Below are 15,928 nucleotides of genomic sequence, written 5' to 3' on the forward strand. Positions count from 1 at the left end.
ATTCATGCCTTACCTTTGACGAGCTTCTTCTGTTGGCACTCCAATATGTACCATAAACATCACAAATGGTCCTTTTGTTCGATTAATTCCGTCGTTATATATCCAAAATGTCCATTTATTTGGCACATTTGATCCAGAAAAACATCGGTTCCAACTCGCGCAACATGACTACAAAATATCTAATAAGTTACCTGTAATCTTTGTCCAAACATTTCAAACAACTTTCCTAATACAACTTTAGGTATTTTTTAACGTAAATAATCAATACAATTAAAATAAAATTTAAGACGGGATAAACTGCGTTCAATAACGGATAAAAACAAAATGGAGCGAGCTTTCAGGTCCTAACAAACAGTACACTAGACTCGACCCTCGTTCTGAACAGCCCTACTTCTTTATTACACAAAGGAAAGACATCAATCAATTTCCACAGACTGTTGACATCCAGTGGAAGCGATAGGAACTGCAAGCAACTGCCTTAGAAATCTAGATCCCCATAGAAACCCCTCCAAAATTTTTTTTCCTGGATGGTTTGTCCTCGGGGTTTCGCCTGCCAAATAAGTTCTGTTATACTCACAGACATCATTCAAACAGTTTTAGAAACGTCAGTGTTTTCTATCCAAATCTACTAATAATATGCATATCCTAGCTTCTGGGCCTGAGTAGCAGGCAGTTTACTTTGGGCACGCTTTTCATCCAGATGTGAAAATACCGCCCCCTTGCCTAGAGAGGTTAAGAAGCAAAGTGAAAACAGCATTGTTGTAATCAACATTGTTGCATGTGCTGCATTGACCATGCAGACTGAACACAAGTGTCTCGTGGTTGAGCAGCAATAAATTCGCTCCTTGAGTCACAGGAGGCAGAGCTAGGTCTGTGTGGAGAGCGGCAAGGAGAGAGAGCGGAGAGAGATGACTCAAGTAGTGAAGTGAACTATAAAAATGTACGTTAAACGCGATATATCACATTTAACAAACCAAACATTCAAATACCAGTATAGAAGGTAAAGTAAAAACCCAAACCGGTCTGTGCATAAATACCGGTATATTCTAAAATACGGTATACCGCCCAGTCCTACTTTAAAATGTGCAATTTTGTCACAACACTATGCCGTAGTTCAATTGGCATGCTGACTGCAGGATTGTCCACCAGAGCTGTTGCCAGAGAACTGAATGTTTATTTCTCTAGCAACATTGTTTTAGAGAATTTGGTAGTAAGTCCAACCAGCCTCAGAACCAACGACCACGTGTAACCACGCCAGCCCAGGACCTCCACATCCGGCTTCTTCACCTGCTGGATCATCTGAGATCAGCCACCCATACAGCTGATGAAACTGTGGGTTTGCACAAATCTGAGAATTTCTGCACAAACGGTCAGAAACCGTCTCAGGGAAGCTCGTCTGCATGCTCGTCGTCTTGACCTGACTGCAGTTCAACGTCGTAAACGACTTCAGTGGTCAAATGCTCACCTTCGATGTCCACTGGCACGCTGGAGAAGTGTGCTCTTCTCGGATGAATCCCAGTGTCAACTGTACCGTGTATGGTGTTGTGTGGGCGAGCTGTTTGCTGATGGCCCATTGTCATGCCATTTATCTGCCGCCATCATCTCATGTGATCACCCCATGGTAATGCACGGCCACATGTTGCAAGGAACTGTACACAATTCCTGGAAGCTGAAAATGTCCCAGTTCTTCCATGGCCTGCATACTCACCAGACAGGTCACCCATTGAGCATGTTTGGGATGCTCTGGATCAATGTGTACAATAGCGTGTACCAGTTCCTGCCAATATCCAGCAACTTCAAACAGCCATTGAAGAGGAGTATTCCACAGGCCACAATCAACAGCTTGTTCAAATATATGTGAAGGAGATGTGTCGTACTGCATGAGGCAAATGGTGGTCACCCTAGATACAGACTGATCTTCTGATCCACGCCCCTACCTTTTAAGGTATCTGTGACCAACAGATGCATATCTGTATTCCCATTCATGTGAAATCCATAGATTAGGGCCTAATGGATTTTTTTTAATTGACTGATTTCCTTATGTAAACTAACTCAGTAAAATCTTTGAGATTGCTGCATATTCCATTTATATTTTTGTTCAGTGTAGGTGCCAGGCTCACTGGTTTGTGTCAAGCACTGCAACGTGGTTTTTCCACACTCAACAGTCTCCTGTGTGTATCAAGAATGGTCCACCACCCAAAGGAATTACAGCCAACTTGACACAACACGGCATTGGAGTCAACGTGGGCCAGCATCCCTGTGCAACGTTTTCGACTCCTTGTAGAGGCCATCTCTCAACAAATTAAGGCTGTCCTAACGGCAAAAGAGGGTGTAACTCAGTAGTAGGAAGGTGTTCCTAATGTTTGGTATAGTCAGTTTATATTAGGAACTTTTTTGATACTGCTCCAATGTCCGGCCAGACCAATCATCATATGCATATTAATTCATCTATACTGGGAAAGTTACAATGGGGGCACCGGTTTTCTTAATATTATTCACAGTTTCCTGTGTTCCGTGTGTCCACTCGAATGGCAGTGGATTCGCTCTAATAGTGCACTCATTCATTATTTAGAGCTCCTCTGTTTGCTATTGTGAGTTTAGTGTAATAGGTTGTCAAAGCCGAATGTAATCGCAATTTATCAACTTTCTCTGATAGAGTAGAATGATATTTAGTAATATTTTCATAATTGGTGTCTGTTCACTGATTTGGGGGTCAGTCAGAAAGTTAGACCTAAGTATGTGCTGTGTGTATGTGTGGTTGTTGCCTACGTGTTGCTAACCTAATGTTAGGTTGTGGTTGTGCAAGTATATAGGATATGTTCAAATGGCGAACCATTCCAAAACTCAGCAGGACTCCGGATGACCTCCCGCTTTGCATTGTACGTGAGACAGTTTCTGATGTCAACTGTTTATTGTAACTAGATAAAAGGCCTAAGTCTTTAAACTATTTTGTTATAGGTCTAAACACTAGGCTACACTTGACTATATTACTGTGTAGTTTTCCATGATATGGTTTGATTGTTGTTCTTTCGTAATATCCATGGAAACGATCATATTGTAGGCTAAATACTGTCCTTATCTATATTTGGCCACAGATAAGCCATATTATAAAGTTACCATATAGACATAGTGCTCTTTAAACATATTAATGTTTAATGTATGATTGATAGGCTTTGATTCCACTATTTGCCAATTAGTCACCTGCCCTAAAATGGCCTCCCGGTGGCTTGGTGCACCCAGCGTGTTGTTGTTCTCTGTGACCATTAACCCTTTGTGTGTACTTTTAACTCTGCACTCGTGGAAGGTGAGGGTTACGTGGGAGTTGAGCTGGGGTGGGGGGCAAGCAACAGATGACGAGAATCACAATATCTGTACGGTAAAATAATCTGGGAAAAATAGAAGATATAACCTTGACTTGTCCACCATAAGGCCCAGTCCTGTCACCACCGTAACACAACCTTGACTTGTCCACCATAAGGCCCAGTCCTGTCACCACCGTAACACAACCTTGACTTGTCCACCATAAGGCCCAGTCCTGTCACCACCGTAACACAACCTTGACTTGTCCACCATAAGGCCCAGTCCTGTCACCACCGTAACACAACCTTGACTTGTCCACCATAAGGCCCAGTCCTGTCACCACCGTAACACAACCTTGACTTGTCCACCATAAGGCCCAGTCCTGTCACCACCGTAACACAACCTTGACTTGTCCACCATAAGGCCCAGTCCTGTCACCACCGTAACACAACCTTGACTTGTCCACCATAAGGCCCAGTCCTGTCACCACCGTAACACAACCTTGACTTGTCCACCATAAGGCCCAGTCCTGTCACCACCGTAACACAACCTTGACTTGTCCACCATAAGGCCCAGTCCTGTCACCACCGTAACACAACCTTGCGCAGCAACACCACCTGATGGGGAGCTGCGCACTGTGAGTGGAGTGCTGAACGATTTGTTTTTAGAAGCAATGCGCACAGGTATGAAAGTTGGTCAAATTTACTCAAGTCTTCTAAAGTAAAACTTTGTCTTCATGTTTCTTGGCTATTTACATTGTTTAGGTAGGTTGATTTTCAAAGTTTGAGTTTGCTTCCACTGCTAGCAAAGATACATCATCGGCCTCTACTAGTGAGATTGTCACAGGCACAAATGAGGATTAGAGGCGCCCCATTACCAAGTTAACCTTAAAGGGGCAGCTGAATTTGTTTTTCTCATCTGTGATATTTTGGTTAAAAGACAAAAGTCACAGAATATTACATTAAATTGAGTAATATATCACATTACTTCTTACTAGTAATACATTTCTTGTTTTAGAAGCATTACTAAGCGTTCTCATCTGTTTTTGTTGTGATTTTTGTTGTAATTATGGCAAAAAAATATATTTTGTTTGGTAAATAATCTGAGTGGCTGGTAGATTTTTAAATACAACAAAGATAGTTTCTGGCCCTGGTGGTGTTGATGAGTAGAAGTCTCATGCTGTGTCATGGTAGTAGAAGTCTCATGCTGTGTCATGGTATTGATTATTGCTCACTATCTGGGCCATGATATTGACTGACTCTTCCAATCGGTGTTACAGTGTTGAGTAGAGCTGTCATTCTGCATTACGGTGTTGAGTCAAGCTTCTAGCTCTTCTGTCGTTATTCGTTGTAAAAACAATCTGCCTCATCGTTGTGGTTCTGTAAAGTGTTTCCTCGTCAACATCGGGTCTTTCCTTGCCAAGGTTTGCATAGCAAAGGCTAGTTCAGACCATCTTTTAGCCATATTCCCACAAATATGTGTTTATTTTTCTGAGGATGCATCTTTCCCTCATACAGCCTACACCCAGTCTGTATTTATCAGAGTGATTCCCTTTTCATCTGAGCATGTTTTTATGCAGTAACACTAATTATGCAGTTCCGCTGGCTTAGTGGTCAAATTCTGTAAACGTAGGCTGCATCATCTTTTTAAACCTAAGTGCCTTGTATTTGGTACAAATCATTCCAGAAGTTCTAAACTTCAGCTGAATCTGGTAATAAATGGTTTGGCTGTTGAACAAGTTGATGATCTGGCTTTTTTATGGCGGTTTTGGAGCAGTGGCTTCTTCCTTGCTGAGCGGCCTTTCAGGTTATGTCGATATAGGACTCGTTTTACTTTGGATATAGATACTTTTGTACCGGTTTCCTCCAGCATCTTCACAAGGTCCTTTGCTGTTGTTCTGAGATTGGTGCAAAAAGTGCAAATCAAAGTACGTTCATCTCTAGGAGACAGAACGCATCTCCTTCCTGAGCAGTATGACGGCTGTGTGGTCCCATGGTGTTTATACTTGCATACTATTGTTTGTACAGATGAACGTGGTACCTTCAAGCGTTTGGAAATTGCTCCCATTGATGAACCAGACTTGTGGAGGTAGACAATTTGTTTTCTGAGGTCTTGGCTGATTTTTTTGTTTTTTCGCATGATGTCAAGCAAAGAGGCACTGAGTCTGAAGGTAGGCCTTGAAATACATCCACAGGTACACCTCCAATTAACTCAAATGATGTAAATTAGCCTATCAGAAGCTTCTAAAGCCATGACATAATTTTCTGGAATTTTCCAAGCTGTTTAAAGGCACAGTCAACTTAGTGTATGTAAACTTCTGACCCACTGGAATTGTGATACAGTGAATTATAAGTGAAATAATCTGTTTGTAAACAATTGTTGGAAAAGTTACTTGTGTCATGAACAAAGTCGATGTCCTAACCTACTTGCCGAAACTATAGTTTGTTAACAAGAAATGTATGGAGTTTTAATGACTCCAACCTAAGTGTAAACTTCTGACTTCAACTGTACCTGAGGCGTATAATGTATTAGCATAGCCTATGTGTATGTTACGTTTGCTATGACATGCTGTGGCTGTGGTTTTTGAGTGTCTTATTGCCTATTGGTCCAAATTTTCATTACAGTGATTGTGTTCCCCATACACTTACATACAAACATATATATCATATAGAGTATGTAAACTTCCGACTTCAACTGTATATGGGTAGGAGCTACCGAATGTGATTTTAGTTTCTGGGGAACTACGGTAAGCTTCATAATGTCAAATAATGAGACAGGTCAAATGAAGAATGCAATCTGCTTCATCTTCTAACATATTGCACAAGTTGACTCCAGATATTTACTTAAAGAGTTGCTACAAATATTAAAATGTATTTAAAAACTTTACAAAAAGAAATAGTTTTGATGGTATTGAAAAACCATCCTGTGGCTTTTTCCAAATTCCCCGGTATACAGTATATATGGGATAGTGCCCAAGTCTAACACTTACGCTGTCACGTTCTGACCATAGTTCCTGTGTGTTTTGCTTGTTTTAGTGTTGGTCAGGACGTGAGCTGGGTGGGCATTCTATGTTGTTTGTCTGTTTCTATGTTTGGCCTAATATGGTTCTCAATCAGAGGCAGATGTTTTGTGTTGTCTCTGACTGGGAATCATATATAGGTGGCTTGTTTTGTGTTGGGGTTTGTGGGTAGTTGTTTCCTGTCTTTGTGTTTTCTCTGCACCAGCTAGGACTGTATCGGTTTGCCACATTTATTATTTTGTTATTTGTAAGTGTTCACAGTTTTCGTAATGAAACATGTTGAGCACTGGCTACGCTGCGTGTTGGTCCGATCCTTGCTACACCTTCTCTTCTCGTGAAGAGGAGGAAGGCTGCCGTTACATACGCCACCAAACATACCACCAGGGGTCTTTTCACAGTCCCCAGTAAGACTAGCTGTTGCCATTGGCGTTGGCTAATGGGGATCCCCAGTAAGACTAGCTGTTGCCATTGGCGTTGGCTAATGGGGATCTTAATAAATCTAAGCTTCAATGGATGTTTCTCAAATATCTTTATCAAACACATATTATCACCCTTTACATTTGTATGTATAGAGCATCCATGTAATCTTATTGTTTGTGATCTAAAAGGCAAACCTGATCCTGCTCTGTCATGCTTGATACATATAGCCCCATATGTGTTTTGGAGGAGTTTAGCACCCAGGCTTTCAGACACCTCTGGCGTATTCACTTTGCTGCAAGTGGTGATGGAGAGCTCTGTCAAAACAGCTTACATTATTCAGCTTGCCTCCTTACCTCATTGCTCGTGATTTGTAAGCGTGTTTATATTCACATCAGTACAGTATTGAGATTGTCTCCCCTCTATCCCTCCTTCCTCCATCCCCCCATCTCTGCCTCTGCTTTATTTTCACTCTGAGGTGGTGGTGGAGGAAACGCTACCCCTGCGTTGGGGATACTACCCCTGCTACTCTTGCTGCGGTGGAGATGCTACTCTTGCTGCGGTGGAGATGCTACTCTTGCTGCGGTGGAGATGCTACTCTTGCTGCGGTGGGGATGCTACTCTTGCTGCGGTGGGGGATGCTACTCTTGCTGCGGTGGAGATGCTACTCTTGCTGCGGTGGAGATGCTACTCTTGCTGCGGTGGGGGATGCTACTCTTGCTGCGGTGGGGATGCTACTCTTGCTGCGGTGGGGGATGCTACTCTTGCTGCGGTGGGGATGCTACTCTTGCTGCGGTGGGGGATGCTACTCTTGCTGCGGTGGGGGATGCTACTCTTGCGATGGGGGATGCTACTCTTTCGGTGACATGCTTTTTTTCCCCCTCCCGGAGATTCTTAAGTGAAGTAGATACTCTGTGCACTATGTAATCAAATGTAACTCTTTGTCGTGTAATCCGTTGGGTAATATTCTAAGCCCCCAGGCAGACGAAGACACTGGAGTTCACCTCTCCACTGTGTCAATCGACGACTCCATGATAATGGCAGTATAGATACAGGCCGTTTTACTGACAAAATGTCAACACAGCCTACATAAAGTGGCCTCTCACCTTCCTACCCTGTTTTTAGTCGTTATTTGGAGGACAAAGATTTGGCCTTTGAAAAATGTTTGCATCATGTCCCTCTACACACATAGTTAAGCTGGAAATGACATTTGTTCAGAAATGTGAGTGGAGGTCCATGGTATTGAGGGTTAGGCCATCAGAAACATGTTATACAAAATGTGGATCTGGGTTTTGAGTCACCACGTTCTAACAAGTCAATTACTGCGTTCTGAAGGTATCGAACCACCTCAGAGGTCTAAATTCAATTCAATTTTTTTTCTGTAGTCTTTGATTTAATCAGGAGAAAAACAACTCTCACACTGTTGCTGAAAAGGTTTCTGGCAAACGTGACTTGCCTGTGGGATATTGGCAACTGGTGGCCTGTGACACTGTTCTGCGTTGACTATAAGATTTTGGGCAAGAAATAAGACTCGTTACGTCAAACAATTTGCACCTGGAAATGTACTACCTTCTTCTCTGACACACACACACACACACACACACACACACACACACACACACACACACACACACACACACACACACACACACACACACACACCAGTGGCATAGCCAGAAATATAGGTAAAGCAGCGAATTGCTGCAATTTGACACATTTTGCCATGGGGCAATGACAAAAAATGTGTAGTTTTATAGCTAATCTCATGCTATTCTACACATTCTGCTATTAGGCTGATAGAACATTTTGCTGTTTTGAAGCTAATTGAAGCTATAAATATACATCTGTTGAATGATAAAAGCTCTGGATTATGAGCTATCTTGTTTGCTAAATTAACAAATGAAATTTGCAGTGGCATGGTGCATATAGCCATAGAAGCACAGTGACATATGCTTCAATGTAGTCATATTCATGAATTATTGGTGGTATGGCTTTCAGTTAGTTATTTGTGGCAACCCATCTCGTGAGAGTGAATGTTATTCCAGTTCACCTGTTTTGATATGACAAACCAGTGCACTGCTTGCTATACATTCAATCCTAAGGTGTTTGCATGTTTAGTTAAAAATACAAGTAATGTCCCCTTTGGAACATAAACAAATAAAGAGCATAAAAAAATATAGCTCCCATGCCTACATCCCTGACACACACACACACACACACACACAACCTTTGATATTCTTGTCTGTTTGTGCTACAAGCTTGGCACACCTGATTTGGGGTGTTTCTCCCATTCTTCTCTGCAGATCCTCAAGCTCTTTCAGGTTGGCTGGGTAGTGTTGCTGCACATCTATTTTCAGGTCTCTCCAGAGATGTTCGATCGGGTTCAAGTCCAGGATCTGGCTGGGCCATTCAAGGACATTCAGAGACTTGTCCCGAAGCCACTCCAGTGTTGTCTTGGCTATGTGCTTAGGGTCATTGTCCTGTTGGAAGGTGAACCTTCACCCCAGTCTGAGGTCCTGAGAGCTCTGGAGCAGGTTTTCATCAAGGATCTCTCTGTACTTTGCTCTGTTCATCTTTCCCTCAATCCTGACTAGTCTCCAAGTCTCTGCCGCAGAAAAACATCCCCAGAGCATGATGTTGCCACCACCATGCTTCACAGTAGGGATGGTGCCAGGTTTCCTCCAGACATGACGCTTGGCAGTCAGGCCGAAGAATTCAATCTTGGTTTCATCAGACCAGAGAATCTTGTTTCTCATGGTCTGAGAGTCTTTAGGTGCCTTTTGGCAAGCTCCAAGCGGGCTGTCATGTGCCTTTTACTGAGGAGTGTCATTCGTCTGGCCACTCTACCATAAAGACCTGATTGGTGGAGTGCTGAAGATGGGAGAACCTTCCAGAAGGACAATTATCTCCACAGAGGAACTCTAGAGCTCAGTCAGAGTGACCATTGGGTTCTTGGTCACCTTCCTGACCAAGGCCCTTCTACCCTGATTGCTAAGTTTGGCCGGGCGGCCAGGCCAGGTCTAGGAAGAGTCTTGGCGGTTTCAAACTTCTTCCATTTAAGAATGTTGGACGCCACTGTGTTCTTGGGGACCATCAATGCAGCTGAAATTTACCCTTCCCCATATCTATGACTCGACACAATCCTGTCTCGCAGCTCTACGGACAATTCCTTCCACCTCATGCGTTGGTTTTTGCTCTGATATGTGTGTGCCGTTCCAAATCATGTCCAATCAATTGAATTTACCACAGATGGACTCCAATCAAGTTGTAGAAACTTCTCAAGGATGATCAAAGGAAACAGGATGCACCTGAGCTCAATTTTGAGTCTCATCGCAATACATTTGCAAACATTTCTAAAAATCTGTTTTTGCTTTTGTCATTATGGGGTTTTGTGTGTAGATTTCTGAGGATTTATTTAATATATTTTAGAATAAGACTGTAACGTAACAAAATGTGGGAAAAGTCAAGGGGTCTGAATACTATCCAAAGGCACTGTGTATACAGGAGCCACAATGCATCCACCGGAGGTCATAGGACAGATCACATTCTGACTAATCCACCGGAGGTCATTGGACAGATCACATTCTGACTAATCCACCGGAGGTCATTGGACAGATCACATTCTGACTAATCCACCGGAGGTCATTGGACAGATCACATTCTGACTAATCCACCGGAGGTCATTGGACAGATCACATTCTGACTAATCCACCGGAGGTCATAGGACAGATCACATACTGACAAATCCATCTAAGGACAGATCACATTCTGACTAATCCCCCGGAGGTCATAGGACAGATCACATACTGTCTAATCCACCGGAGGTCATAGGACAGATCACATTCTGACTAATCCATCTAAGGTCATTGGACAGATCACATTCTGACTAATCCACCGAAGGTCATAGAACAGATCACATACTGTCTAATCCACCGGAGGTCATAGGACAGATCACATTCTGACTAATCCACCGGAGGTCATTGGACAGATCACATTCTGACTAATCCACCGGAGGTCATAGAACAGATCACATACTGACTAATCCACCGGAGGTCATAGAACAGATCACATACTGACTAATCCCACTGTGTGCTTTTCAGGTCAATGGTCACAAATGTTCCTTTTTCTCTCTTTCCATCTCTCTCTCTCTTTCTCTGTAGTGATGGAAAATACGGCTGTGAGTACCTCCACTCTGGCCAATGAAGAGTTTGACAGAAACATACCGCGGATCTGCGGTGTGTGCGGGGACAAGGCCACCGGTTTCCACTTCAATGCCATGACCTGCGAGGGCTGCAAGGGTTTCTTCAGGTACGGACACACAACACACACACACACACACACACACACTCCTGGCAACAACAAACCATTTTGTTGTGGGTATACACAGCATTATCTCGCTCTCGCTTTTTCTTTCCCTACCCCTCACACACACACACACACACACACACACACACACACACACACACACACACACACACACACACACACACACACACACACACACACACACACACACACACACACAGACAGACAGAAAGCTACTTTACGCCCAGTCGTCCACGCTTACATAAGAGCACGCACAAACATACTGTGTCATACTATGCATGCTTGTTCAAGCGCCCAGACATGCATACATTTACAGTTCATCACACACTGAAGTACACACACTCAAGTACATACACGTACTGTACACTCAATTATTTAAAGTAATATGCACCAAATGACCTCTCCTCTATGTGTGTGAATGTGTGCATGTCTGTTTTCCTGCATGGGTACATTTTGCCACAGCTCATGTGTAACACCTCTTCTCAGAGTAGAGCAGGCAGGCCCGTTGCCCTAGCGACTCCAGACTCCACACAGCCACAGCTTGTAAACATGCTGCTGGAGAGCCATTAATGTTCTTCCTTCAGACAAGCCTGCGTCAACACAGTTCATGTATAAAGACAAAGAGTGAAAAATAAGTATTCTTTCCATACTTAGTGGGGCGAAAAAGTATTTAGTCAGCAACCAATTGTGCAAGTTCTCCCACTTAAAAAGATGAGAGAGGCCTGTAATTCTCATCATAGGTACACTTCAACTATGACAGACAAAATGAGGAAAAAAAATCCAGAAAATCACATTGTAGGATTTTTTATGAATTTATTTGCAAATTATGGTGGAAAATAAGTATTTGGTCACCTACAAACAAGCAAGATTTCTGGCTCTCACAGACCTGTAACTTCTTCTTTAAGAGGCTCCTCTGTCCTCCACTCGTTACCTGTATTAATGGCACCTGTTTGAACTTGTTATCAGTATAAAAGACACTTGTCCACAACTCCAAACAGTCCCACTCCAAACTCCACTATGGCCAAGACCAAAGAGCTGTCAAAGGACACCAGAAACAAAATTGTAGACCTGCACCAGGCTGGGAAGACTGAATCTGCAATAGGTAAGCAGCTTGGTTTGAAGAAATCAACTGTGGGAGCAATTATTAGGAAATGGAAGACATACAAGACCACTGATAATCTCCCTCGATCTGGGGCTTCACGCAAGATCTCACCCCGTGGGGTCAAAATGATCACAAGGACGGTGAGCAAAAATCCCAGAACCACACGGGGGGACCTAGTGAATGACCTGCAGAGAGCTGGGACCAAAGTAACAAAGCCTACCATCAGTAACACACTACGCCGCCAGGGACTCAAATCCTGCAGTGCCAGACGTGTCCCCCTGCTTAAGCCAGTACATGTCCAGGCCCGTCTGAAGTTTGCTAGAGAGCATTTGGATGATCCAGAAGAAGATTGGGAGAATGTCATATGGTCAGATGAAACCAAAATAGAACTTTTTGGTAAAAACTCAACTCGTTGTGTTTGGAGGACAAAGAATGCTGAGTTGCATCCAAAGAACACCACAACTACTGTGAAGCATGGGGGTGGAAACATCATGCTTTGGGGCTGTTTTTCTGCAAAGGGACCAGGACGACTGATCCGTGTAAAGGAAAGAATGAATGGGGCCATGTATCGGGAGATTTTGAGTGAAAACCTCCTTCCATCAGCAAGGGCATTGAAGATAAAACGTGGCTGGGTCTTTCAGCATGACAATGATCCCAAACACACCACCCGGGCAACGAAGGAGTGGCTTCGTAAGAAGCATTTCAAGGTCCTGGAGTGGCCTAGCCAGTCTCCAGATCTCAACCCCATAGAAAATCTTTGGAGGGAGTTGTAAGTCCGTGTTGCCCAGCAACAGCCCCAAAACATCACTGCTCTAGAGGAGATCTGCATGGAGGAATGGGCCAAAATACCAGCAACAGTGTGTGAAAACCTTGTGAAGACTTACAGAAAACGTTTGACCTCTGTCATTGCCAACAAAGGGTATATAACAAAGTATTGAGATAAACTTTTGTTACTGACCAAATACTTATTTTCCACCATAATTTACAAATATATTCATTAAAAATCCTACAATGTGATTTTCTGGATTTTTTCCCCTCATTTTGTCTGTCATAGTTGAAGTGTACCTATGATGAAAATTACAGGCCTCTCTCATCTTTTTAAGTGGGAGAACTTGCACAATTGGTAGCTGACTAAATACTTTTTTGCCCCACTGTATGTCCCAGCAACCCTTGGCTTACACTTTGTTTTCAGGCAGGTGTGTGTGTGCGCGTGTTTACAGATGTAGGATATTAATTTGATCACCCTATTGCAGGAGAATGTTCCTACAATGCAGGAAATGTAAAACGTGTGTTGTATTTGAGATTTAAAAAGGCTTCTAAACTTTTTAATTTCCACTTTGACATTTCAGACTTGATTTTCCCTTACGAAAAATGTATCAACCTCTACAAAAATGTCCATTATCTATTTTCCACATAATAATTCACATTTCCTTAATGCTGCAGGATTATTTTCCTGCCGTAGCGAACTGGCTCAAATTAAGATCCTACATCTGTCTGTGTGTCAGAGAAGGAGGAAGCAGATATTTCTTAACATATTTACAGTAATTAATGTGTGTGTGGGGGGGATATATGCGGTGGGGTCCGTGTGCACGTCCGTGTTTGTGTGTGTGTGTGTGTGGGGGGGGATATATGCGGTGGGGTCCGTGTGCATGTCCGTGTTTGTGTGTGGGGGGGGATATATGCGGTGGGGTCCGTGTGCATGTCCGTGTTTGTGTGTGGGGGGGGATATATGCGGTGGGGTCCGTGTGCATGTCCGTGTTTGTGTGTGGGGGGGGATATATGCGGTGGGGTCCGTGTGCATGTCCGTGTGTTTGTGTGTGTGTGGGGGGGGGGGGGGGGGGGGATATATGCGGTGGGGTGCGTGTGCATATCCGTGTGTTTGTGTCTGTGTGTGTGTGGGGGGGGGGGGGGGGATATATGCGGTGGGGTGCGTGTGCATGTCCGTGTGTGTGTGTGTGTGTGTGTGGGGCGGGGGGGGGGGGATATATGCGGTGGGGTGCGTGTGCATATGCATGTGTTTGTGTGTGTGTGTATGTGTGTGTGTGTGTGTGTGTGTGGGGGGGGGGGATATGCGGTGGGGTGCGTGTGCATATCCGTGTGCACGCCCGTGTGTTTGTGTGTATGTGTGTGTGTGTGGGGGGGGGGGATATGCGGTGGGGTGCGTGTGCATATCCGTGTGTTTGTGTGTGTGTGTGTGTGTGTGGAGGGGGGATATATGCGGTGGGGTGCGTGTGCATATCCGTGTGCACGCCCGTGTGTTTGTGTGTGTGTGTGTGTGGGGGGGGGATATATGCGGTGGGGTGCGTGTGCATATGCGTGTGTTTGTGTGTGTGTGGGGGGGGGGATATATGCGGTGAGGTGCGTGTGCATATCCGTGTGCACGCCCGTGTGTTTGTGTGTGTGTGTGTGGGGGGGGGGGGTTAGGGTTAGGGTTTGACTTTTTCCACTTGTGGTGTTACAGCCTGAATTGAAAATGTATTACATTTAGATTTTTTGGTCGCTGGCATCCACACCATACCCTATAATACCAAAGTGGAATTATGTTTTTTCGACATTTTGCACACAAAGCTGAAAAGTCGTCAGTCAATAAATATTCAACCCCTTCGTTATAGCAAGCCTAGATAAGTTCAGGAGTAAAAATGTGCTTAAGTTACATAATAAGTTGCATGGCATCACTGTGTGCAATAATAGTGTTTAACATGATATTTGAATGACTACCTCATCTCTGTACCCCACACATACAATGATCTGTAAGGTCCCTCAGTCCAGCAGTGATTTTCAAACATAGATTCAACCACAAAGACCAGGGAGGTTTTCCAATGCCTCGCAAAAAAGGGCACTTATTGGTACATGGGTAAAACATTGAATATCCCTTTGAGCTTGGGGAAGTTATTCATTACTCTTTGGATGGTGTATCAATACACCCAGTCACTACAAAGATACAGGCGTTCTTCCTAACTCAGTTGCCGGAGCAGTAGGAAACCGCGCAGGGATTTCACTATGAGGCCGATGGTGACTGTAAAACAGTTACAGAATGTAATGGCTATGATGGGAGGAAACTGAGAATGGATCAACAACATTGTAGTTACTCCACAATACCAATCTAAATGACAGAGTGAAAAGAAGGAATCTTGTACAGAATACAATTATTCCAAAACTTGCATCCTGTTTGCAACAAGGCACTAAAGTAATACTGCAAAAAATGGGGCAAAGCAATTAACATTTTGTCCTGAATACAAAGTGTTATGTTTGGGACTAATCCAATAAAACACATTACTGAGTACCACTCTCCATATTTGTAAGCATATTGGTGGCTGCATCATGTTTTGGGTATTAGTATGTATTAGGGATTCCCATTAGATGTTGCCAAGGCAGCAGCTACTCTTACTGGGATCCAAGCACATTAGGTCACTTACACTACATATATAAAAAGATAAAACAGTATCATATAACAGTATTACACATCTACATACAGTTGAAGTCGGAAGTTTACATACACTTAGGTTGGAGTCATTCAAATTTGTTTTTCAACCACTCCACAAATTTATTGTTAACAAACTATAGTTTTGGCAAGTCGGTTAGGACATTTACTTTGTGCATGACACAAGTAATTTTTCCAAAAATTGTTTACAAACAGATTATTTCACTTATAATTCACTGTATCACAATTCAAGTGGGTCAGAAGTTTACATACACTAAGTTGATGGTGCCTTTAAACAGCTTAGAACATTCCAGAAAATGATGTCATGGCTTTAGCTTCTGAT

The 15,928-nt window shown here is 43.4% G+C and overlaps 1 protein-coding gene across 4 annotated transcripts in view; it reads left to right on the forward strand.

Moving 5' to 3' along the window:
- The window catches only part of LOC129815643 (vitamin D3 receptor B-like), a 92,335-nt gene that overhangs the window by 30,591 nt on the left and 45,816 nt on the right, over positions 1-15,928 (forward strand). For all 4 annotated transcript variants that reach the window (XM_055869628.1, XM_055869629.1, XM_055869630.1 and 1 more), the window contains one exon: positions 10,897-11,044. In XM_055869628.1, the coding sequence (XP_055725603.1) occupies positions 10,897-11,044 (148 nt within the window). The remainder of the gene's footprint in view (positions 1-10,896; positions 11,045-15,928) is intronic.

The sequence above is a fragment of the Salvelinus fontinalis genome, chromosome 18 (assembly GCF_029448725.1).
Source record: "Salvelinus fontinalis isolate EN_2023a chromosome 18, ASM2944872v1, whole genome shotgun sequence".
In the NCBI taxonomy this organism is placed as follows: domain Eukaryota; kingdom Metazoa; phylum Chordata; class Actinopteri; order Salmoniformes; family Salmonidae; genus Salvelinus; species Salvelinus fontinalis.